This window comes from Watersipora subatra, chromosome 9 (genome assembly GCF_963576615.1).
Source record: "Watersipora subatra chromosome 9, tzWatSuba1.1, whole genome shotgun sequence".
Classification (NCBI taxonomy): Eukaryota; Metazoa; Bryozoa; class Gymnolaemata; order Cheilostomatida; family Watersiporidae; genus Watersipora; species Watersipora subatra.
In genome coordinates, this window is record NC_088716.1 from 18,893,155 (window position 1) to 18,919,505 (window position 26,351).

The window sequence follows — 26,351 nt, forward strand, 5'->3', positions numbered from 1 at the left end:
CATATCTACTAACATATTGTCTTCATACCTCCTACTGCCCCTGTCCTTACTATGCTCTCAACTTCTTGCTCCATATCTACTAACATATTGTCTTCATACCTCCTACTGTCTCTGTCCTTACTATACTCGCAACTCCTTGCCCCCTACCTTCTAACATATTGTCTTTATTCCTCCTACTGTCCCTGTCCTTACTATACTCTCAACTCCTTGCCCCATACCTACTAACATATTGTCTTTATACCTCCTACTGTCCCTATCCTTACTATACTCTCAACTCCTTGCCCCATATCTACTAACATATTGTCTTTATACCTCCTACTGTCCCTGTCCTTACTATGCTCTCAACTCCTTGCTCCATATCTACTAACGTATTTTCTTTATTCCTCCTACTGTCCCTATCCTTACTATACTCTCAACTCCTTGTCCCATACCCACTAAAATGTCGATCTACACTGTCATCTCCATAAAACTTCCTACTGTCTCTAGGACTACCTCTACGAGAATACATACCTCCCAAATCATGTCGCCCATCACAACCCCTTTGGTACTATGCCTGACTGCTTTTCTTTGACTCCCTTCTTAATCTTTCTTTTCAAGTCACCACCTCTACTCTCCACTCTCAAGAACCTGTCTGAGTTATTCACCACCTTTTGAGTCCTCAATGCCTCATTCAACATATTCCATGTCAAATTAGCATTCTTCATCTAGCCTCTACTCATCTTTCTCTCAACCCATTGACTGCCACTATTAGGGCAAACCTTAATCTATCAGCAGTCTTAGCTGCTCAAACTTCAATATCTGCCTAAACTCTCAATTCAGTGTAAGAACTCTATCAGTTCTACCACATGCATGTCCAACCATCAGGAACGTATGCCCCTTCACAAACATGCTTGGCTGTCTACCATAATACTCCTGCAACTGAAACAGGGCTTTTATTGGATACACTAAAGTATGCTTCACTTTGTAGATAGCAAAGAAAGTCAGAGCAAAAAGCATAGAGGTTAACAACAGATATCCAAGAGTAAGCAGACAGCAGCCCACTCTGATGTGCTTACCGACTGATGGTAAAAAGCTCTACCTATTTCCTGACTACACTCCTCCGCCAACTGAAAGAAAATAACACTTTTCTGATTGGCTATCTTATCACAACCTTTTGCACAGGAATTATTGTATATAGCAGACAATTTTCAACATACAGTAGACGCTCCTATAACGTATACCTCCTATAAAGTAAATTACACATATCTTGAAGGTTGACTTGCAACAAAATTCACATTACAGTTATTTGGTATCAAAAGATTCACCATGTCTTACTCTGTTGTGTTAGGTGTCAAATACGTGGAAATGTGATTACCAGCTCTTGAAAGCTCAAAAACGAAAAGCCGCCGTAGATTGGAATCTGTTTATTTATCTGACGTAATCATTCCAGTTTGGTTATCGTCTTGTCACGTATGTTCTCACGCGAATTGAAAGGCCAATAAAAAGCTTAATGTGAGTCTTATCGTAGCACTAGTTTACGACAAACACTTCGGGTTTTACCGAAGACCCCGTGTCAAATATAGATGCTCGCTACTATACAGTTTTCTTTCGGCATTATTCAATCGTCAAGTCGTAATCTGATTACGTGACCCAATACTTCGCAAATAATTTTTACAGCTCTTTTCGATTATCACAGGTAACCAACAGGCTCGTCATGACTATCAGACAATGATATATACTCCTTCGAGCTAAGGTTAAAAGGTTTAACGATTTTTTACGGTAAGTTATAAGATATCAGTGCTAAAAGTGACAGCATTGCAATGGCGATAAAACAGACGCGTAAAAACAATAGACATGGTTTTATTGAATGTGTGAAGTATAGTTGTGAAAATATTTTGATGAATGAGGTTGCATGAAAGTGTAAACAGAAACCATGCTGGAACAAATACGTCATATTTGAGCCGTTTTGGAAAGCAAATCCAAACTACGGCGGTCTTGCTGGCTGCGATTAACTGTTCGTTTTTTAGCTTTTAAGAGCTTGTAATCACATTCCCACGTCTTTTGCACCTACAACATATCAGAGTAAGACATGGTGAATCTTTTGATACCAAATAACAGTAATGTGAATTTTATTGCAAGTCAACCTTTAAAGAGTTTTTGTAAACTATTTGATTTGTCCCAAAGTTGATTTCTTATAGTCCCGTAGTTAACCTTAAAACATTGTGTTATTTCAGGCCGTAGGCTTACTTGGGAGAGAAAACGGCCCATATGGGCATCTCCGTTATATTTACTAGTACACTGCCTATCTAGTGTTTCGTGAAAGGTCGTCAGGTGTGTTGAAGCGCAGAGAATAATCGCATAATCATTCTGAAATACATAAAGGCAATTGAATGGTCAGGTGTTCGAGTGTCAATCTATCAATTTAAATATTATGAGAGACACCCCCACTTTTGCATTGCATTTCATTTGACACATCCACTATCGTCCATCCATCATTCTTCTTGTACTTGAATTCCTGACAGAAATATGCATTGCGGCATTTGGCTTTTACGCTAAAAATGTACATATTATCACAGGTGGCAGTCTTGTTTCATTGGCGAGGTGGGCTAATACGATGGTCAAGTTTTTCACTCTCTGTGGTCTCTCATTTTTCCGTTAACCCTTTGGCCGGATAAAAGCCTCGCCAAAACAACCGCAAATCATGTAATTTATTTTTGAAAATTCAATAAAATCGGTATTCTATGAACATACTTGGATTTTCAGTAACTGTTCCCCTTACATATTATTTACATTGTGGTAGCGTCTACTGTATATGAATATGTTCTTAATTATAATATTTTGAGTGGTCTGTTTTAACTTTTTGACCAGATGACAAGTGTATCTTCTGATTTCCTGTGTTGCCTGTTTTCTCAAAATCTGCCTAATTTTGTCTCATTGAGACCTGTTTAAGAGCATCTGTTATACTATTTTCTTCAATAAACTCGTTTCCATAATCAACTCCCATTGATATATATAGGAGAATTATGTATTTTAACAAAATGATTCAAAGGCAAAAGACTTGGTTTTTCAATAATCACATTAGACGTAACCTTGTTCTGCAAGCCTTTTTAGAGGCTTGCAGCACAAGGTATATCTCCTTGAAACATTTTACTAGTACAACTAATCACTTGCTTCAATTCATTCATTGCTTCATGGGATTTTTTATAATCTTTAGCCCTAGTTTCATAACCGCATATTTGTCAATGTCAGATAGGTTGAAACAACCCAGAACAAAGCACTACAGACTATCAACATACTGATGTGTTATTGACATAACCATGTACTGGTTATTAACTACTTGTATGCAACCAAACATATTAACATGTGACTCGACATGAGTTTCTCCGTCATTAGAGAGTTGCTTACAATGGCAGCCTGGCCAAAACGCTCTCCATCCCTGCCGTTGTGTTAGGGCAACACCCACATCCAATCCGCCCATCTCACCAATGACTCTAAGAAGTTATTACAAAGGGTAGTAAAATCAGCTATGAAACTTAGCGGCGTTTCAGAGTTGCAGTCTGTCCAACAGCTATATGACTGCCGCCTAGCCATAAAAAGCTCAAACCAGATCAGAAGCCGCACCAATCTTTGTTTTGCCAAAACTATCCTCAGAACGCCTGTCTACAATAAAATTTAGAGTGAACCTATGCAAACACCGTTTTATAGATCTATGTGTATAGCCTATCATATCTTAATCACATTTTTACCAAGTAATATGATTTTTATGGTTTCACGTTTTTATTTTTATTTATGTATTTTTAGTCAGCATCAGTTTTTTATGAGCATATATACAAAATTTTTTATTTATTTTACTGAGACAAATACACACACAATTTAAACTATTGGTCAGATGGTCGAGAGCTTTGCCAAGGGACATCAAGTGCTCTTTGGCCCGGCCTCGAGGGTTGGGCCAGCGAGGGACTCGCGGGCTTGGCTGCCTCTTTTAGGACATTGCGCTTTCATTATTCCTTCTGTTCACTTTGCAGTTGCCTTCAGAGCTCTTTTAGCTAGGTCCCGTGTTCTTGGTTAAACTCTGGGTCCTCAGGCCTATGTTTTAGTAACTCCCGCTCAGCCCTTATTTCGGTTGGGGTCTCTTTTTTCTTGGTCCTAGCCAGTATTACCTTCTCTTGTACCACTCGCCCGTCGCCAGGTAACAATTGCCAAAGTTTGTCCGTACAAAGGGGTCGACTGTCTGAAATTATCACGAGTTTCTCAAGCTTCATAACACACCGGTGAGCCACGAAGAAAGGCATTTCAAGAATGGTCTTCTCATTGATGGGACTCAACCTAACGACCTCCTTGCTTTTTACCTCCCGGAGTCGTATAGGCAGGCGTACGACTCCATAAAATTGCAACCGGGTCATCAGGCATCTTTCTGTCTATTTTTCCAAAGCCAGGCTGAGATTCTAGAATAAAAGATGCTTTTCAGCTAGACTCCAACTCGTGACATTCAGGCTGATAGAGTGACATTCCAACACCTGCTCCAATTGACTTCACTTAAATATTTCTGAATAGTTGTGCAGCCACTTCTTGTCTTTACTCTATTCGTACATGTGATGCTAAGGAACTAAGAAAAATACCCCTATAGGTTATGTTGCCTCCTAAGTATCAAAAGAGAGAAAGCGATATTTTTAAGGGTGACTATGGGATTCCAGTTAATCAAATTGCTCTGCAAACCTTTCACCTACTTTCCACCTTAAATTGTATTAAAGTTTCTTATGCAGTACAAAGGAAAAGCTTTTACATAAATTATTTTTGTTCAGTGAAGCCTATATTATATGAGTCTACTGTATATCTTTCCAAATTAAGGTGGGTCAATCATGCAGTGTTGTTTATTTTTGCAACCGCATTTACTGATAATATGATATAGTTTAGTGTACCCTATGATTTGATAGATGATCTGACAATTTACAGATGACTTTTATGACTTAACACTAAGCATTACAACTAACAAATTGATATGCATTGATAAAGAAGATTAAAGTATCGTTGGAAGTTAGAGTGGTCTCTCTACGCTTTGTGTCAACTTTTGTTTCATTACCCAACAAAGCAAAGTCAACTGTTATCAATCGTTTGATGTGTATGAAGAAAACCGCATAGAGCTGTCCTAGAAGTTGATCGTATAAAAACCATTTGGCTTTTGCAAACTACTAGTGTGCTGGTAGTCCCAAGCGCTGCGAGGGTTCATTATGTGTAATAACTATGTGCATAAATATTCCACAATGGAGCAAGGTGATCAAGTGGTGCAGACGATAGATCATTTGGCTGCAATCGGAATAACTAGGTTAAAATCCTGTATGGCGCAATCATTTTTTCTGAACGCTTTCACTGTGGCCACAGACAATTGGAAAAATGGACAGACACGGCTCTTATTATAGCACAGGTTGTGGCAGCAAGCAATACTAGTAGTTTCTAATTAGCCTTCAAATAATAAACTAAATAAAAGTCATCAGTATTTGTCACCAAGATATGACCTTATACAATTTAGTAATTTCGCAGAGCTAATCCTTTGAACCTTTTTGCCAAAAAACGCTAGTTTTTACAAATTTAAAAAAATTTTACACTAAGTTGTACGCTTGCAGAAGCTCCTCAGCCTTTTCATTTCTACTTCAGAGTTATCTCATCTTACACTGAAGGAACACAATCCTCAGGTTTTACATTATAAATAAACGAAGAATGACAGAGTGAAAGTAAAATCCTAACAAGTAGTACCAAAAATTATTGATACAAACAGGTCTGAATATGAGATTATGTCTACCGATGATCGATTCTTTATAACCCACAGTAATTTCATTACTTGATGACCAGTGCACAAGTTAGATGAACATTTAATAGCAAATACTATGTATAAATTTTAGTTTGACTAACGTTGCTGTGTATTTTCTATCATGTACTTTGACTGGTATTCAAGCAGCACAAACTAACTGAAAGAATTTTTACATTCCTAATATGTTTAGAAGAAGCAGCAAATCATACAGCTTCTCGGAATTAGTATCTTGGAGTTGTCCATGCAACATCCGTTGTGTAGCCAGACAATACAGTGGTTGGATTCAAAGTTCTTGTCAAAATTAGCTGTTCCTTTTTAAGAGTTTCTCTTTAACTTGGTACATTAACCGAGGATGTATTTCAGTATTACATCAGAAGCAAGCGGAAAGTTTCAGTTTTATAAACAGAAGAACCCAGAGGGTCAGTGATAAAGTCATGTCCTTGCCTTCCTATTCGGAAATGAGTTGCCATAGCAATAGGATGCTGCTGTTGAATTTGAATCAATTCTTCACTTTTTATATTAATATTTTATTAGCACACCGGGTGTCAATAACGAGTACATTGTGTGTTGCTAGTACGGTGGGTGTCACTATTGTCGCGATATCAAAGATTATGGTGAGATGTTAAAGATGTGGTGAGTTAAAAATGTATTGATCATTGATAAATGATCTCAGTTGTGTGAAGGCCTATGAGATCCTCACTAGATTTTCAGTATCATTACTGAAGTATTGTTGTCAGGCTATTAATATATTGTAACGCGGATCATCAATAATTGATATATTGATAGCGATAGTGATAGCAATAATGTATATGCAGCTATTTTCGGTGCTATATTTTCTTCAAAAAAGATGTTGACCTACAATGATAAAAATAACTATAAAAATACTTTGTGAAATTGAGCTGTGAAAAAAGGGTTTTTACATATTTAATTATCAAGAAAATGATATGAAACGCTTTATGAACAATTCCAATTTATACTAGTGAATTTCGTGTATATGTTATTAGTGGGAGTACCTTTGGCCAAATACATATATAAATAGCTGTATGTGTGAAGCCCTGCTGTCATCAGCCTTCTAAAGCTCATCTTGGAAACAACTAGCGTGTACTGGAAAATGTTAAAATTGTGTAGAGATCATAATAACCAACTATTCAAGCCATTCGTCGATACATCAGATCAATCTCTACCCAAGTAAGTCTTGATCTTTGTGTCAACACGACTCATAAACAACGCATTGCGGATGCCGATCAATACTTTGGTTGTGCAAAAGATGCTTTTCAGCTGTGTGTAACGAGGATTTCGTTTGTCAACTGGGTGCTATTTGTACCTTGGGGGTCGTTAGTATCCTGGGTGCCATGAGTGCACTTGGGATCACTAGTACACAGACTCTACTAGGTGTTACTATTGCATCAGTAGCCCATAGTTCACAGTCATTATTACACTGGATGTCACAAGTACAATAGATTTCATTGGTGCACTGAATGTCCTAAGTGTGCTAGGTGCTACTGTTCCACGTGTAGTCGCTATAGTACACTGGAAACTGCTAGTAAACATGGTGTCTCCAGTACATTAGGTACCAGTAGTAGATATGGTGTTAATATTACACCTGTAGTGGCTTCTACACTGAGAACTGCTAGTACACTTGATGTCTCCAGTACATTAGGTACCAGTAGTAGATATGGTGTTAATATGACACCTGTAGTCGCTATAGTACACTGGAAACTGCTAGTAAACGTGGTGTCTCCAGTACATTAGGTATCAGTAGTAGATATGGTGTTAATATGACACCTGTAGTGGCTTCTACACTGAGAACTGCTAGTACACTTGATGTCTCCAGTACATTAGGTATCAGTAGTAGATCTGGTGTTAATATTACACCTGTAGTGGCTTCTACACTGAGAACTGCTAGTACACTTGATGTCTCCAGCACATTAGGTACCAGTAGTAGATATGGTGTTAATATGACACCTGTAGTCGCTATAGTACACTGGAAACTGCTAGTAAACGTGGTGTCTCCAGTACATTAGGTATCAGTAGTAGATCTGGTGTTAATATTACACCTGTAGTGGCTTCTACACTGAGAACTGCTAGTACACTTGATGTCTCCAGCACATTAGGTACCAGTAGTAGATATGGTGTTAATATGACACCTGTAGTCGCTATAGTACACTGGAAACTGCTAGTAAACGTGGTGTCTCCAGTACATTAGGTATCACTAGTAGATATGGTGTTAATATCACACCTGTAGTGGCTTCTACACTGAGAACTGCTAGTACACTTGATGTCTCCAGTACATTAAGTGTCACTAGTACACAAGGTGTTACCGTTACACTAACAAATACTCGTACAATGGCTGTCATTAGTAGACTGAGTATTATCATTACACAAGAAGTACATAGTACACTGGAAGTCTGCATTATACTTGTTTTCACCTATGTACTGATTCTAGTTATTTTTTAATATAAAAGTCATACAGCAAAAACTGTTGAGATTAATTGGGCAAAGTCGATTTTTCTGCTGCACCAGGCTGTTTTGGCTCCCAATTGTTGCATGTTCAACTCCCAGTGGGTTCAATCTCCTCCAATCATCCCCCAGGGCTCGACGACATGAAATGTGAGCAAATCTTTGTCTCAAGTTACAAAGTAATTTCCAACATGCGACATTCAAAGTCTGTCGAAACATGATTTAGTAAATAAAAAGGGCTGAACTAAAATAAAATATAAAAGAGAAAAATTATATAAATTAGATTAATTTGAAATATGTGTTGAATGTTTATGTTAAAGTAAACTGAAGCCTTTATTATTAACTCTCAATTCGCTAAACCTATGCATTGCTAAGCCTAAACTCAATTCAAATGTATTTCAGGCAATAATTAATAATAGTCTAATAATAAGTCTCTTTATTGGTTATAACTCTATTTGTTTACTATAGTTTTCAATTCTATATTAAAATCTGTAAAATAAATTATTATACAATTAAATCACAACTTACGATCAGCTCTACTTACACCTATTCTGACTCATGACATGAATTGTGAAAAAGTCTTTGTCTCATGTTACAAAGTAGTTTCCAATATGTGACATTCAAAGTTTGCCAAAACATAATTTTGTAAATAAAAAAAGGTTTGAACCTGAACTGAAATAAAATATGAAAAGAGTAAAACTATATCAATAAAGTTACCGTCAAACCTCTAATTGAACACCACCTTTATTTGATCGCCACCTCCAATTGACCGCCACCATAGAGGCAGGGTTGAAAAATAGAGCGCCTTGGCATTAAATTAGAGGTTTCACGGTAGTTTAAAATATGTGTTCGATGTGTATGTCATAGTAAACTGAGACCTTTATTAATATAATAGTGATATTTAGTATATCACTATTATATCACAATCACTAGTATATTCATAGACCTAATTCACTAAATCTATACATTGCTGATTATAGACTCAATTCACATGTATTTCACGCAATGTAACAATAAGTCTCTTTATTGGTTATTACTCTATATTTTCACTGGTAAATATTCAGCCATAGTTTTTATACAGTGTTAGATGAGATTCACCAGCTATGGCTTTCAAAAGCATTTTATTTTACTAAACAGTTGACTGCTTCAACTGATATGTTTATCTTGAAGATTTTACCATATTTATAAATCATGTTGAATAATAATTTACTACCATGGTAATTAGATATCACACCTATAACTCTATTAATAACACATTTACTACCATGGTAATTAAATATCATACCTATAACTCTATTAATAACACATTTACTACCATGGTAATTAAATGTCACACCTATAACTCTATTAATAACACATTTACTACCATGGTAATTAAATATCATACCTATAACTCTATTAATAACACATTTACTACCATGGTAATTAAATATCACACCTATAACTCTATTAATAACACATTTACTACCATAGTAATTAAATATCATACCTATAACTCTATTAATAACACATTTACTACCATGGTAAGTAAATATCACACCTATAACTCTATTAATAACACATTAACTACCATGGTAATTAAATATCACACCTATAACTCTATTAATAACACATTTACTATCATGGTAATTAAATATCACACCTATAACTCTATTAATAACACATTTACTGCCATGGTAATTAAATATCACACCTATAACTCTATTAATAACACATTTACTATCATGGTAATTAAATATCCCACCTATAACTCTATTAATAACACATTTACTATCATGGTAATTAAATATCACACCTATAACTCTATTAATAACACATTTACTATCATGGTAATTAAATATCACACCTATAACTCTATTAATAACACATTTACTATCATGGTAATTAAATATCACACCTATAACTTTTTTAATAACACATTTACTATCATGGTAATTAAATATCACATCACACCTATAACTCTATTAATAACACATTTACTATCGTGGTAATTAAATATCACACCTATAACTCTATTAATAACACATTTACTATCATGGTAATTAAATATCACACCTATAACTCTATTAATAACACATTTACTGCCATGGTAATTAAATATCCCACCTATAACTCTATTAATAACACATTTACTATCATGGTAATTAAATATCACACCTATAACTCTATTAATAACACATTTACTATCATGGTAATTAAATATCACACCTATAACTCTATTAATAACACATTTACTACCATGGTAATTAAATATCACACCTATAACTCTATTAATAACACATTTACTGCCATGGTAATTAAATATCACACCTATAACTTTATTAATAACACATTTACTATCATGGTAATTAAATATCCCACCTATAACTCTATTAATAACACATTTACTATCATGGTAATTAAATATCACACCTATAACTCTATTAATAACACATTTACTATCATGGTAATTAAATATCACACCTATAACTCTATTAATAACACATTTACTATCATGGTAATTAAATATCACACCTATAACTTTTTTAATAACACATTTACTATCATGGTAATTAAATATCACATCACACCTATAACTCTATTAATAACACATTTACTATCGTGGTAATTAAATATCACACCTATAACTCTATTAATAACACATTTACTACCATGGTAAATAAATATCACACCTATAACTCTATTAATAACACATTTACTATCATGGTAATTAAATATCACACCTATAACTCTATTAATAACACATTTACTACCATGGTAATTGAATATCACACCTATAACTCTATTAATAAGACATTTACTACCATGGTAATTAAATATCACACCTATAACTCTATTAATAAAACATTTACTATCATGGTAATTAAATATCACACCTATAACTCTATTAATAACACATTTACTATCATGGTAATTAAATATCACACCTATAACTTTTTTAATAACACATTTACTATCATGGTAATTAAATATCACATCACACCTATAACTCTATTAATAACACATTTACTACCATGGTAATTAAATATCACACCATTAACTCTATTAATAACACATTTACTATCATGGTAATTAAATATAACACCTATAACTCTATAAAAACACATTTACTACCATGGTAATTAAATATCACACCTATAACTCTATTAATAACACATTTACTACCATGGTAATTACATATCACACCTATAACTCTATTAATAACACATTTACTACCATGGTAATTAAATATCACACCTATAACTCTATTAATAACACATTTACTATCATGGTAATTAAATATCACACCTATAACTCTATTAATAACACATTTTGTGGGTTTTGCTACAGTACATGAATGCTTGTAACCTTTTATGTTGTTCAATTACGGTCAAACTTCATGACATGTCATTTATCAATTGTTTAAATTTAACCGCATTTTAATAGCCTGTTACTATATTTGGCAAACAGAATAATTGTCGTAACAGCTTTATAATGGCTGCTGGTAAACTTGCCATGTTACTTTGTTAGCTGATATATTTTCCAAGATCACTCAAGAAAACTCCTACAGATAACTCTATAAAAATATATTGCATTTTAATTGCTTTTTGACTTTATATTGATATGCTACCATTGTTATGTAGGCTGAGCAAGTTGAGTCAGTTGAAGGAGCTTAACATCACGAAAAATGAATTGAAGGAAGTACCTGGGGCTGTGTTTCATCTCACAGCGTTGACAGAGCTAGACATTAGGTTTAACTGTGAACTTACAAAGATCGATGAGAGGGTTATGGCTCTTAACAAGCTTCAAAAGCTGACATGTGATGGCTGTTTGAAACTAGTATCTCCTCCGTATGGTGTATGCCAAGAAGGAATCCACACAATTCGATAATATTTCAATGCTTTTAGACAGGGAAGATAAATATAAGTCAATTATATATAGCACACCAATTATTGCTTCATCTCTGGGTATCAACCCTTCCAGAACAATTATGAACCTTTCAATACAGTGGTTACTTGGTTACAATAACTGGTAAAATCTGTTTTTGGAATAAATAAATTGCAAACATTTTGAGAATTAATTTGACCTTAATGTTTTTAGATGTGTCCAACTTATTGCCTTGACTACACTGACGAATTTGCAGCAGAAATAGCAACCAAGACGTTATTTTAATAATTGATAAAATGTTAATTTCACAATTTTAAAAGTATGATAAAAAAACCGAGACAACTTCTACTTATTTGACTATGAAACTTTTAGTGCGGGTGGTATATCTATCAAACTCATGAAATAGTATGCAAGTATTACATTTTACAAAAAAAATGCATTGTACAATATCCAATCACAAATATTTTGCATATGTAGTAGTAAAACCGAAAACAAACGCATATCTAAAAAATACAAACAAAATATGCATAAAGTTACCGGATGATAAATGTAACCGACCCAGCAGCAAACAAACCAGTTGAAGTGGCACAATGGGTGATGACATGAGTTGCTTACAAAAACAAAAATTTTCTTCAAACTTATGAATTCCTAGTCTTGTAGAAGATTCATTTACACTAAGCGACAGCCTCTACTTTTACTAGCAGCGTTATTGTTAAGACTCACTAAATAGGTGGTCTTTTCTACTTAGTACTAAACTTATCTCTTTATAAAATGTTACAACTTACTGAGCTAGTGAGCTGCCACAGTTTGTCCCCTTTACCAGAGTTGAAAAAAGGAGAGACGTTTCATATTCACCAGCCATTGGTTCCGTAGGAAGTCAGTCTTTGGAAACCGATAAAAAGTAAACCCCGAGCCTCGATTAGTTCAAAGAGGTGCTGCACAACTGCTGGGCATTAAAATTAATTTAAAAAGGTCAGCATGGTGTAAATTAAATGTAGAACTTGTAGGGGTACATTGCAGTAAACCTTTGCAGGCCTGTAGTAGTAGATTGTTGTTTCCTTGGTGAGATTGGAAGTGAGAAGAGCAGCATATGATGACTTTAAAAAAAACTGACACAACATTTAGGTAAGTCTATGTTAAAATTAATAATATTTTGAAACTCGCTTTTGGAAGACAACTTTCTTGGCTGGTGGAGCATGCATGATGGATTATTAAACTCCGCTTCCTTTTTTCACTGTTCATGAGAATTGAATTTTGAAAGGTAATGTGTGATCATCTACATTAACAGCAAACTCAGATTCATAATCAACCCTGGGTCTCCGTCTGAATCATTGCAGTATTATAAAACTCATGATTGAGGTGATTTCCAAGGTTACTACTACTGTACAATTTGTGTACAACAATGACTAATCATATACGTCTAGCTCAAGATCAATATGCTGTGGGTCTTGGTAATTAATATATAAAAAGTGAAACTCTGTTGAAGAGGACAAAGTAGGGATGTATCATAAAATTGTATTGCTTATATTGAAGCTGCAAACCTAATGTTTTGATCAGGACTAACATAAATTTTCATCAACTTCTTCCCATCATGTGAAGCTCCAGCTCGTACAGGCAGGCTGTACGCTTAAACAATACAAGTTGATCTATTCTAGTAATTTTACCTGCAGCTTGATAGAATTTAGACTTCTTTGCTAGTTTAGACAGATATAAAAGTTCTCCAGTCAGTCTTTTTTTTCAGCATTGGTTACAAACTTCAAAACGTGTAAAAAGAAATTCAGTTCAATGCAAGTGTGGGGCAAGTGTATGTCAATTTTCTAAAAGCATGCTGCTACCGGAAGTTAGGCTTAACATAAAAAATGTTTACACGATTGTCTAAACTTTTCTATGTTCCACTCAGAGTTTTACGTCTATCACGTTATCGGATATTTGTACAGGTCGTAGCGAAGTTCTAGTTTAATTCGGCTTATGAAAATTAAGCCGAGAGCCCGCGATATCTTTGGTGCATAGTAAACTCAGTTGCGCGTCAGCTAGTCAACTAAACTACGTTCGTATTTGTTTCCCGAAGATTATCTCTGTACTTTACCGTGAAGTGTACGAGTTTTGTAAGCATCCAGATACGTTTACAACTTACTTATACATACTATATGAACTAATTTTGTTTAGCCAGTCATTATTAGCAGTGTGTATACACTTTTCGTTGTTGCAATTTCGTAATAATATCGAAATATTAGATACGTCTGCAACTTGCCTTAACTCGCAATGAGTACGGTTGATGATCCGCAATTCCTTTTAAGACACCTTCGTACCTGCTTTATCACAAGTGATGAATCTGGTCTTTGCGAAATGCTTGTGGAGCCCGACCTTATCCGTGCTGATCAAAGAAAAAGATCCAACTCAAAGTTAAGCAAGTCAGTTAAACACAAGTCTGTTCTCACCCTTACATTTGCAAATTGTTCGCTCACTGCTATCTTCACTTTATTGATCTGACTGCTTTGAGTTAAACTCAAACTCATTTGCATTCATTCTAGTGTTCTCATATTCTATCTATCGGATCAATCTGTATCAGTGGCTTAGTTTTGAAATTCAAAAAGTTATGGAAATGTTTGGATGAAACTCACGTTTTTTGTCTGATTTTTCTTTTTAGCAACTCACACTCAGGGAGTGAACATGAAATTAGTGTTTCTCCAGATATCCTCTCAGACATGGACTTTGGTAATGTGATAATATGATGTTTTTTACACACTTAACTCCATTTGTTGGTGATGATCATGATAGGACTCAATGTGTAGCCTACGTATGGTGTTTAGCTTTAAAAGAATTGTGTGTTTTGTCACACTTGAATTTGTGAATTTATAGTAAAGTACATGTTGTATACATTGAAAATTTAAAAAGAAAAGGGAATAGGAAAAGTTTCAGGCTTTCATTAACTGTTGTCTTCCAATCGATGGGTCTCACATATCGACCATCTTTAATTAAACTTCATTTTCAACTTTAGGAATTTTTTTAAAGATATGCTTGATTGCACCAGTTTTGTGTAACCTTATTATTAACATGTATAATTCTGTTACATTACAGGTGGAGTGCGAATGCGCTCTAGTACAGCCTACAGGATTGAAAAGATAAAGCAGGAGAAGAACAGCAGGGCGAAAATCAAATCCATAAAATGGAGACAAAATGATTCAACAGAAGCAGGTCTTAATATGTGTATTTATACAATATGTTATATTATATGTAATTGTTTATTATATGTATTTTATAACTATATAATTATAAAATAAGTAATTATAAATATATGTAATTATATATTATATGTATTTCATAATTGTATAATATAAATAATTATATAATTATTCATATATATTATATCAATATAATTATATAATATTTGAAATTATAATTTTCTATATTATATAATTATATTATCTATAATATATATATTAAAGATAAAATATATAATATATATTATATAATTATATTATTTATCATATATATGATTAATTATAATATATATCATATATATGTTATATATTTTTTATTATATATAATTTTATGATAATATTGATACATACAATTTATATAATATGAATATTGGCTTCATTTTTACTCGAGTTGATTTGAAACCATGATTTGATATCATTCATTTACGCTCATGGCTAATTTGCTTCTACTGACACATTTCTATATGTTCAAATTTAAGCATATTATCAATTAAACTTCAAAATTAATGAAATATTTTTAATTTATATAAATTAATTAATGTAAATATACAGGGCATTTTTTGGCATGGCATGTATCTGGCTGTCAACTCTGCTGTCTGCAGATTTTCTAGCCACCAGTTGTTTCACAAATTGAGTTTAGATTTATATTTGCATCGTTATGAACTGGATGCCCATTGCATCAGTTGTGATAATTTTATGGAGATATCAATATGATTAATGCGAGTTATATATTCTTGCATAGACGAAGAAACTCTTGAACAGTTGTTTGGAAAAAAACCAATAAAGCTTCAAAAACCCACATCAAATCTCGCAAAACTTCTGACGTCAACCAAGGAAGCAGAGTCTAACAATCCTTTTGACGAGTACAAGAAGTATAATGGAGAGGTACATATCAATCTCATGCATAGTTTTAGTTGAAAATACAGAGAAAAAGCAATAGTTTGGAGTTAATATCAGCAGAGGTCATGCGGCTAATACATTTGTATCTGCAGGTGCTTGTAATGAGATGATTATTTGTTAAAAAAGTAATGTATGGCAGTCTATGGAGTCTATGGCGGTCTAGAGAGTCTAGTAGTCTATGGCAGTCTAGGGAGTCTATGGCAGTCTATGGAGTATAGGAAGTCTATGGCAGTCTAGGGAGTCTATGGTGGTCTAGGGAGTCTATGGCAGTCTAGGGAGTCTATGGCAGTCTAGGGAGTCTATGGCAGTCTAGGGAGTCTATGGCAGTCTAGAGAGTCTAGGGAGTCTAGTAGTCTATGGCAGTCTAGGGAGTCTATGGCAGTCTAGGGAGTCTATGGCAGTCTAGGGAGTCTATGGCAGTCTAGGGAGTCTATGGCAGTCTAGGGAGTCTATGGCAGTCTAGGGAGTCTATGGCAGTCTAGGGAGTCTATGGCAGTCTAGGGAGTCTATGGCAGTCTAGGGAGTCTATGGCAGTCTAGGGAGTCTATGGCAGTCTAGGGAGTCTATGGCAGTCTAGGGAGTCTATGGCAGTCTAGGGAGTCTATGGCAGTCTAGAGAGTCTATGGCAGTCTAGGGAGTTTATCGCAGTCTATGGCAGTCTAGAGAGTCTATGGCAGTTTAGTCGTTATTGCTTTAATTAACCTATCAAATTCATCAACTGACTTTGATAGGTTGTATTTCAGAATGAAAGTTAAATCTTCAGTTATAGCCTTATTTCTATCAGTTGATGAATTTGATAGGCTGTATATCAGAATCAAAGGTAGATCTTCAGTTATAGCCTTATTTCTATCAGTTGATGAATTTGATAGGCTGTATATCAGAATCAAAGGTAGATCTTCAGTTATAGCCTTATTTCTATCAGCTGATGAATTTGATAGGCTGTATATCAGAATGAAAGGTAGATCTTCAGTTATAGCCTTATTTCTATCAGTTGATGAATTTGAAAGGTTGTATATCAGAATTAATTGCTTCCAATAATAGCCTACTGTCTATTTGTAGAATCAGGTGGACACAAAGAACATAGACATCTACATGACAATGCAAGATACTTCGTTGTCAAAGAAGCTGCTTCCTGTGACTGTCATAACAACAGCAACGGTGCAGCAGACAATAGGATTGACTTGCTGGAAGTACACTAGAGAAGGGAGGAAACCTGAGCTTCAGTTAGTTTGCTGATTGGTTACAGTTTGTCACATCCTCTCTATCACTTATCCTTATACAGAGTGAAAGCTTGGAACATCTTTAGTGTTGCAGAAATGGTGGCATTTCAACATCACCAATGGGAGCACAACTCTCACTCGTATAGTTAATATCCCCTTGTCTGATACATAATGCAATTAGTCTTTTATACTGATATAATTGGTGTTACAATCACACCGAGTGTTTGTTACTATTAACCTGGGTGTCACTCTAACACTAGGTGGAGTTGCTATCTCCTTTTTTGTTTGTTCATCTAGAGCTTACAGCTGGGCTTCAATTTTTTGTAGTTGTGTGTAATTGCTGCTTCAACCATATTAATTTCGTTTGTCACTAGTAAAGACCTGGAGTTGTATTCCCTCCACATGACACAAGATGATGGCGAAGTGGATGATGATTTTCCTGCTTTGGATCACAAGGTTAGTTAATTGTGACACTGGGATGAGTATTCCCACTGAATAATAGCGTCAGGAGTTGTCTGCTCTGGGCAATATTGAGTGCTAATCATAGCTCCGCTAGCAATAGTTTCATCATTCACTATAATTAAATGTACAATAGTTTATAAACAGTCATTTGAGAAATGATAAACGAGTCTTAAATAATTATAAACAATAAGATTCCATTGATAGTCTAAAGTTCTTTTATATTTCTCTAGTTGTTGTGAGACTTTTGTTCCAGCAACCAATATCAAAGTTTGGATTCGCTAAGTTAGCTCTGGTAGTGCAGCGTCCTCCACAACCGGTTTCCAAGCCTGCAGCTCGTTACACAAGGTTGGGGGAGGTGGGCCAGCGACCTACCGAAGCTGCACCTAGAGTAAGGAGGTCTAACGTAGCTAGCACACTAGACAGGAACACTCAGCTGGTCACCATGTAAGTTCTGTATACACACATGCTCAGACTATAATAGCGTCAGGAGTTGTCAGACCATACTGTAGTCTTTTCATGATGATCACCTGGTCAAGATTTTGGAATAGTTTAAACGGTACATACAAGCTAAATTTATAAGCTTTTGTTGAAATTTGTTTGAAAGCATTTATTTGCTTTGTCTAAAACCAGATATTTCGCAGCTGATTCCAGCGAGTACACACATCATGTTATTCCACAGACACATCCCTGATCATGGCTCTACCAAGTTACTAGTAGATGTCAGCACTGTGACAGTTGGACAGCTTCTGCAGCTCGTACAGAAGAGACGCAATGTACGTGCTCTGCTACAGGCTGGCGTACTTCATACCCAACCTGTTGTTAAGTTCCCATTCTACGTACAAGTCTGTGTTCATAGCCATACCGCTTTCAATTTGAACCACCTGAAAAATGCATGAAATGTGTGTTAATCCTGAGATAATCTTTAATGCAGATCAACAGGACCAAACTTAAGTGTGCTGATGTTACCCTGACCAAGCTGTTGTTACCAAGGTGATAAAATTCCACTTTCAACTGTTTGGCATGTAGAAAACTGACAATAAATTATTGTCAAATTTTAATTTTAAAATTACTGAAGAGTTGTTTCAAAATAACAACATATTCTTGCTGATAACAGAATTAACCAGTTGAATGTGAGTTATGCACAAGCACTTTTAGCAAGCATCAACATGCTGATCTTAGTGTCATGATAGCAGAAGTGAGCAATGAACACAGGAAATTCCATATGGTACTAAATTTTTCTTTCTATAGCTTTACCTACTCAAAAAACTCTGTTCTTAGTATGGATTTAATCTTTGACTCAACATCTTCGGTCATAAGGTGATCGAGTTTTTTTGTTTTCAGTTATTCTCAGTGGCCAATGAGAAATTTCAACTCGGAAATGAATTCAATCAGAAGTTGGATGAGGATGTCCTGATTGCTGACTCTTCTTCTAGAGAATTCTATATGACTTGTTCTCGCACCCCTGTAGGTTAGTTATTAGAACTTCTAAAGACCAGACATACCAGTGAGTTGTGGAGCGTTTGTCACTCATGTCTTCTAGCCAAGCATTAATGGTTTTTGTTCACTCAACTCACTCTATTTTCAGAAAACAATTGTTTACATTAAACTCACTAAATTTCTAGCCCACTGATTGGTTACACGATGGATGTGCCTAGTTAAACCATAACTGTCACGAACAACTTTTATTGTATTTACTAGGTAAATCAGACACGCTGATTCCGATTTTGTACTCAAAATAAAGATTAGTCCACTAACCTTCAAAGTCAATTAGGCTTTTTTAAAGCGTTTCAATATCCGTTTCGAAAACAACACAATCGGCATTACAAGCTCCGCCCATAAATATGTGACGAAACCTAGCTTTTTCAGAAACGGAAGTTAAGAAAGTTTAGTCCGATTTAGAATAATAGAGATGGGTTTCTTAAAACCCATTATTATCTAAATCCAGCCTGTAAAATAATTTCAGTTTTTTATGAAAGGAATATAAACTATTTAAAATTGCTCGCAGCTTGTTACATGACGTTTAAATGGGCTGGACACCGAGAAAAACGAGCTCAAAAAGCGCGGTTTTATCACGAGCTAGCGTTGTTATCGCGCTTTTTAAATATGCAATGCTAAATAGCTCATCTACCTTTCAGAAAAGACTGATATTATTTGTAAAGCTGGATTTAGATATTAATAGATTTTAAAACACCCATCTCTATTATTCTAAATCGGTCTAAACATCTCTACGTAATTTCTGTTCCTAAAAAGCTAGGTTACGTCAAGTATTTATGGGCGGAGCTTGTTATGCCGATCGTGTTGTTTTCGAGACCGATATTAAAACGCTATAAAAAATCCTTTATTACTCTGAAAATTAGTGGCCTAATCTTTATTTTGATTACAAAATCGGAATCAGCATGTCTGATTTACCTAGTAAATACGATAAAAGTTGTTCGTGGCAGTTATGGTTTAACTGCACACTAACCACAAAACTACTTATATTGAAACGATCATCGTAATGCTGACAGGGTGACTTGTTTTGCACAATCTAACTAATTCTGACTCTAAAAGTGCTGCTGTCAGATTTAACAACTGAGCAGTGCTTATTGAACCGCACAATTTAAACAACTGCTAGTCAATCTATTTTTCTCCACATCAGTGCTAAAAATAGTTAACTTCATTCACAAATAAGCGTGATTTATTTTGTTCATTCTGTCACTTTCTCATCGTTTACTCCTCAATCTTTGTAATTTTGCATCTCATACTTGTCTCGAATCATGGCGCAAAGTATTTCTCTTGTTTTTTTACAAGGTAGGCTCATTTAAATTGATGATAGCGTGAATGGTTACCAATAGAGATAGGTTGATCTACCTCCTCGGCATCATACCTCGAGTGCGTTTGTGCGAGCGTTTTTATGCAACGTTGAAAGACACCTTAATAGTTTAAACACATTTCATTAGCCACTGGCATATCGAGGTCAGCATCCCTAAACAGTTTTGGCAGCATTTACAATTTCTCTGACTTGCTTTTTAGCTTTGGCACGAAGCTGTCGTTATAAAATTGTTGACTCTTTAATTCATGTAGTAATTTTGTGACCCACACCTTATTTATTCCTAATAAATTATTATTAAGAATAAATTATCATAAGTAATAATTTATTCCTAATAATAGCAGTGTTATATGGTTATAATAAATAATAGTTATTTTATTATTATCATGTAGCACTGCTAAAGAAGGCAACCATAAGTGTCACATGTAAAATACTTGTTGTTGATTGGAGAAGTTGTTTCCTCTTACAATGTCTAAATTGTTCTAGAGGGGATAAGTTGCCTTTCCTTACTGTGTCTCGACTGTGCTAGATTAAAAATTTGCCCCTTTACAATATAATATTTTAACTGTTTTTGATTAAAAAAGTTGGCTTTCTTGACATTGTTCATCCTGTTTTTCATATATGAAGTTGCTATTCCTTGCAATGTTTAACTTGATCAAAACTGGGAGGTAGCCTCTCTAAAATTTCATAAGGTTTTATAGGTCAGGCAAGCTACCATGACTAAATTACATTCATGCATTTCAGGACCCAGATCAGTTTCCATGATAGATGCTGGCAGCACATCTGACAGCAATATGTTCCCAGATATTGACCCAGTGACTACAGATGAAGCCGAAACTCTTCACTCATCTATGGTTTCTCATCCTTCACAAAACAAGCTTTTCTCTGTCAACCTTGTGACTAGAGTATTCTCCAACCTACAGGTTCAACTCAGTGAGTCCCTGAACCGCCAGTTATTATACAGTAGGCGCTTCTACAATGTAAACAATTCGTTCCAGGATTGTATACGCTGTAGGGATTTTACGCTATAAAAACAGTAACATAAATGTTACATGTAACATTTTAACATGTAAATTGCCTAATCTTTTCTAAGATCTTTCAAAACTCATCTCTTTGGCCATACCAAAAGGAAAAGCTTGACTTGAATATTTTAATTTGTGGGCTGTACCGTAACTGTAGTATTATTGGTTTGCATCGATCGACAACTTCTCTCCTTTTTCTGATCAATCTCACTGATTTCATAGACCATGGTTGCAGTAATTTTAATTTTATAACAAGGTGATGGGGAGCACACATCTTCGAAGGTCATTTACAACGATTTGTCATTTTTTCTAAACAGTAAAGTCTATTCTTCAAAGTAAAACTAGTCTATGGCAGTCTAGGGAGTCTATGGCAGTCTAGGGAGTCTATGGCAGTCTAGGGAGTCTATGGCAGTCTAGGGAGTCTATGGCAGTCTAGGGAGTCTATGGCAGTCTAGGGAGTCTATGGCAGTCTAGGGAGCCTATGACAGTCTAGGGAGTTTATGGCAGTCTCGGTAGTCTATGGCAGTCTAGGGAGTCTATGGCAGTCTAGGGAGTCTATGGCAGTCTAGGGAGTCTATGGCAGTCTAGGGAGTCTATGGCAGTCTAGGGAGTCTATGGCAGTCTAGGGAGTCTATGGCAGTCTAGGGAGTCTATGGCAGTCTAGGGAGTCTATGGCAGTCTAGGGAGTCTATGGGAGTCTAGAGAGTCTGTGGCAGTCTAGAGAGTCTATGGCAGTCTAGGGAGTCTATGGCAGTCTAGGGAGTCTATGGCAGTCTAGGGAGTTTATGGAGTTTAGGGAGTCTAGGGAGTCTATGGCAGTCTAGGGAGTCTATGGCAGTCTAGGGAGTCTATGGCAGTCTAGGGAGTCTATGGCAGTCTAGAGAGTCTATGGCAGTCTAGACGTTATTGCTTTAATTAACCTATCAAATTCATCAACTGACTTTGATAGGCTGTATTTCAGAATGAAAGTTAAATTTTCAGTTACAGCCTTAATTCTATCAGTTGATAAATTTGATAGGCTGTATATCAAAATGAAAGGTAGATCTTCAGTTATAGCCTTATTTCTATCAGTTGATGAATTTGATAGGCTGTATATCAGAATGAAAGGTAGATCTTCAGTTATAGCCTTATTTCTATCAGTTGATGAATTTGAAAGGTTGTATATCAGAATTAATTGCTTTTAATAATAGCCTATTGTCTATTTGTAGAATCAGGTGGACACAAAGAACATAGACATTTATATGACAATGCAGGATACTTCGTTGTCAAAGAAGCTGCTTCCTGTAACTGTCATAACAACAGCAACGGTGCAGCAGACAATAGGATTGACTTGCTGGAAGTACACTAGAGAAGGGAAGAAACCTGAGCTTCAGTTAGTTTACTGATTGGTTACATTTTGTCACATCCTCTCTATCACTATCATTACACAAAGTGAAAGTTTGGAACATCTTTAGTGTTGCATCAATGGTTGCATTTCAGCATGACCAATGGGAGCACAACTCTCACTTAAATAGTTAATATGTCGGATATGTCAGATACATAATGCGATTATTAGTCTTATTGGTAATGATTTGTGCTGATATAATTGGTGTCACAAGTACACCGAGTGGTTGTTACTACTAACCTGGGTGTCACTTTAACACTGGTTGGAGTTGCTATCTCCTTTTTTGTTCGTTCACCTAGAGCTTGCAGCTGGGCTTCAATTTTTTGTAGTTGTGTGTAATTGCTGTCTCAACCATATTAATTTCGTTTGTCACTACTAAAGACCAGGAGTTTCACTACTAAGCTGGAGTTGTATTCTCTTTGCATGACAGAAGATGATGGCAAATGGGATGATGATTTTCTTGCTCTGGATCACAAGGTTGGTTAACTGTGACACTAGGATGAGTATTACCATCGAATATTAGCGTCAGGAGTTGTCTGCTCAAGGTAATATTGAGTTGTTAATCTTAGTGTCTCTAACAATAGTTTCATCATTCACTATAGTTAAGTGTACAACAGTTCATAAACAGCTTTCAATAACGGATAAACAAATCTTAGATGATTATGAGCAATAACATTCCATAGATAGTCTAAAGTTCCTTCATATTTCTCTAGTTGTCGTTAGAGGTCTCTCATGTCCCAGAAACCCAAGACAAAGTTTGGATTCGCTAGGCTAGCTCTGGTAGAGCAGCGCCCTCTACAGTCAGTCTCTAAGCCTGCAGTTCCTTACACAAGGTTAGGGGGGCAGTAGGTCAGACACCTACTGAAGCAGCACAAGTAAGGAAGTCTAATGCAGCTAACAGTGGACAAGAACATACACCTGGCAACCATGTGAGTTCTATAGACGGTGTCATGACTAAAATTATTAATTCCGTTGCGTTTGTTGCTTAGCCATTTAATGGAAATTTTATTAGCTTTAACTAGACTTAATTTACTGTGTACTATATTAGAATCATGCGTATTGTACATCTTTAGACAGATGAGAATGAAATCCTTTTAATAAGATTAAAACTTCTAACATTAAAGCACTTTTCACTGAGTAATTGACCTCACAGATTGACTATGAATTTTTTCACAAGTATATTAAATATTTATTAATGGCTCAAACTTTGATCTGCAAATTATTACTGGAGTGTTTCAGTACATTAAAAGGTCTGCTGAAAAGGCCAACAAAATATTAACAAACCCAACGACCCTTATCCAAACCACAAACTCAATTTAAAAATTTGGTTCCAATATTTTAGGAAAATTAAGAGTTTAAACAGAGTGATACAAGTATATGATACAAGTATTAATAACTAATAATTGTAAATAACTTGACTGCATCAGCTTTGAATGTGTCTATAGGTTTTGAAAGAGTTCTTGGTAACTTGTATGAATAGTGAGAGCAGACAACTCTACAGATATAAAGCAACTTCACAAAACCCCCTGATGATCTCTAGTATCAATTAAAAAGTTCTGATTGCCACTTAATGTAACTAAATTACTTAGTTTTATTTCCTCCACAACACAGAGTAATTATGCAGCTGCTGGTAAAATATGAATATCTCTATTGCAGGCGGCTTTGATCTACCACTTATAAATAGCCCTCATTCCTCTAAATCTCCAGACCCAACTCCAACTGTTGCCACTCCTTCTACATCTAAATCTTAGGCTACAAGCTCTAACTCGGCTGATTTCGTGACGTCTGAGGGCATTTTCATGATGAATTCAAGCTTTTCTGGTAACTTGAAAACTAATTTATCATTTTGCAGGTATATTGATGAGAAGGTCATTGGTAGGAGATTGTTTACCTTATAAATGTCATGGTAACACAAAGAAGGTGATAGAAACTGCACCTGTCTAAATTTTTTTCCATTGACATCTATTGGCATTGATATCATTTAACTCTGCTAGCCTGTGGACCTTCAGTTAAAGAGTCTAGTTGAACTGGACACTAGACATGTCAAGTATTGCTGTATGTATTCAGAGTATAGGCTGTCTTATATTCCCTGTGTACATCCAAGTTATCTATTTTTATGGCTTGAGAAGGGTTGCTCAGTTCTAAATTGACAAATTCTAAAAAATTTGTAATTTTAATGTCTGTTTATATAAATCATCTCTAATGTGAAGTCTTTCTGTTTCTACTGGTAACAAATATTTCTATTAAATGATAAAAAATTTTATTTACCAAATTAGAATGACATGAATGTTTCAGAAACATGTTTTATTGTGTTATGTTTTGTCTTCCCTTGCTAGAATATCTCATAGTGGCCAATAGGAGCTGTTTACACAGCAAGTATTACATAATATATTAAAACTATGTCATGTTTGGAGTATACAATGACATTTTTGTTCTGCAAGTAACAGCTTGTGCATAAATGGAGCTACTGCTGTGTTGATATTTACAGGTTATGTCACTGAAAGACATGATACTCACGGTTCCTTCTTTATAAGAGCCTTTGTGGAAGCTTTCTATAAACACAGCTGTCATCGGGATGTGAAGAGGCTGTTTGAGGAGCAGGTACTACCTTTATAATAGCTATAATAGTGTCAATAACTCTCGTTTTTCATTTTTCACCTCTTACTAAACAGTATCTTAGTAAATATTGTTATACTTTGAGGTGTTTCTCTCAGCTTCTTACACACCACAGATTTGTAAAGTAGGTTTTATTATTTGATAAAACATAAGAAAACTTTGCAAATTTTGTGATTGATGAAGTTCAATTGAATAGTAGTTATTACATGGTACACTGAAGTATCCTTCACTTTGTAGATAGCAAAAAATGAAAGAGCGAAAAGCATAGAGGTTAACAACAGGTATCCAAGAGTAAGCAGACAGCAGCCTACCCTGATATGCTTACCACCTGATAATAAAAAGCTCTACCTATATCCTGCCCACAATCCTCCACCACCTGAAAGACAACAGAACACTTTTCTGATTGGCTATCTTATCACAAGCTTTTGCCCAGGAGTTATTGTATATAGCAGACAATTTTCAACTTGTTTATATCAATGTGTTCTTACTTGCTCATAACGATATTGTAAATGATATGTTTTAATATTATAACCGAATGACTGGTATCAACCATTCAATAAAGTTTCACTTGAATCTGCATTGATTCAGTGATTTGACAATACGGT

The 26,351-nt window shown here is 35.2% G+C and overlaps 2 protein-coding genes across 2 annotated transcripts in view; both read left to right on the top strand.

Moving 5' to 3' along the window:
- The window catches only part of LOC137404471 (uncharacterized), a 144,295-nt gene that overhangs the window by 65,528 nt on the left and 52,416 nt on the right, over positions 1 to 26,351 (top strand). The window lies entirely within an intron of this gene.
- LOC137404473 (target of rapamycin complex 2 subunit MAPKAP1-like) lies at positions 14,180 to 26,314 on the top strand. The gene is made up of 16 exons (XM_068090694.1): positions 14,180 to 14,523; positions 14,760 to 14,827; positions 15,191 to 15,307; positions 16,076 to 16,218; positions 17,293 to 17,456; positions 17,828 to 17,909; positions 18,169 to 18,359; positions 18,595 to 18,688; positions 19,257 to 19,383; positions 21,469 to 21,657; positions 22,955 to 23,118; positions 23,561 to 23,675; positions 23,844 to 24,059; positions 24,787 to 24,951; positions 25,619 to 25,731; positions 25,984 to 26,314. The coding sequence occupies exons 1-11, from the start codon at positions 14,375 to 14,377 to the stop codon at positions 23,092 to 23,094; spliced, it is 1,464 nt and encodes a 487-aa protein (XP_067946795.1). The 5' UTR covers positions 14,180 to 14,374; the 3' UTR covers positions 23,095 to 23,118; positions 23,561 to 23,675; positions 23,844 to 24,059; positions 24,787 to 24,951; positions 25,619 to 25,731; positions 25,984 to 26,314.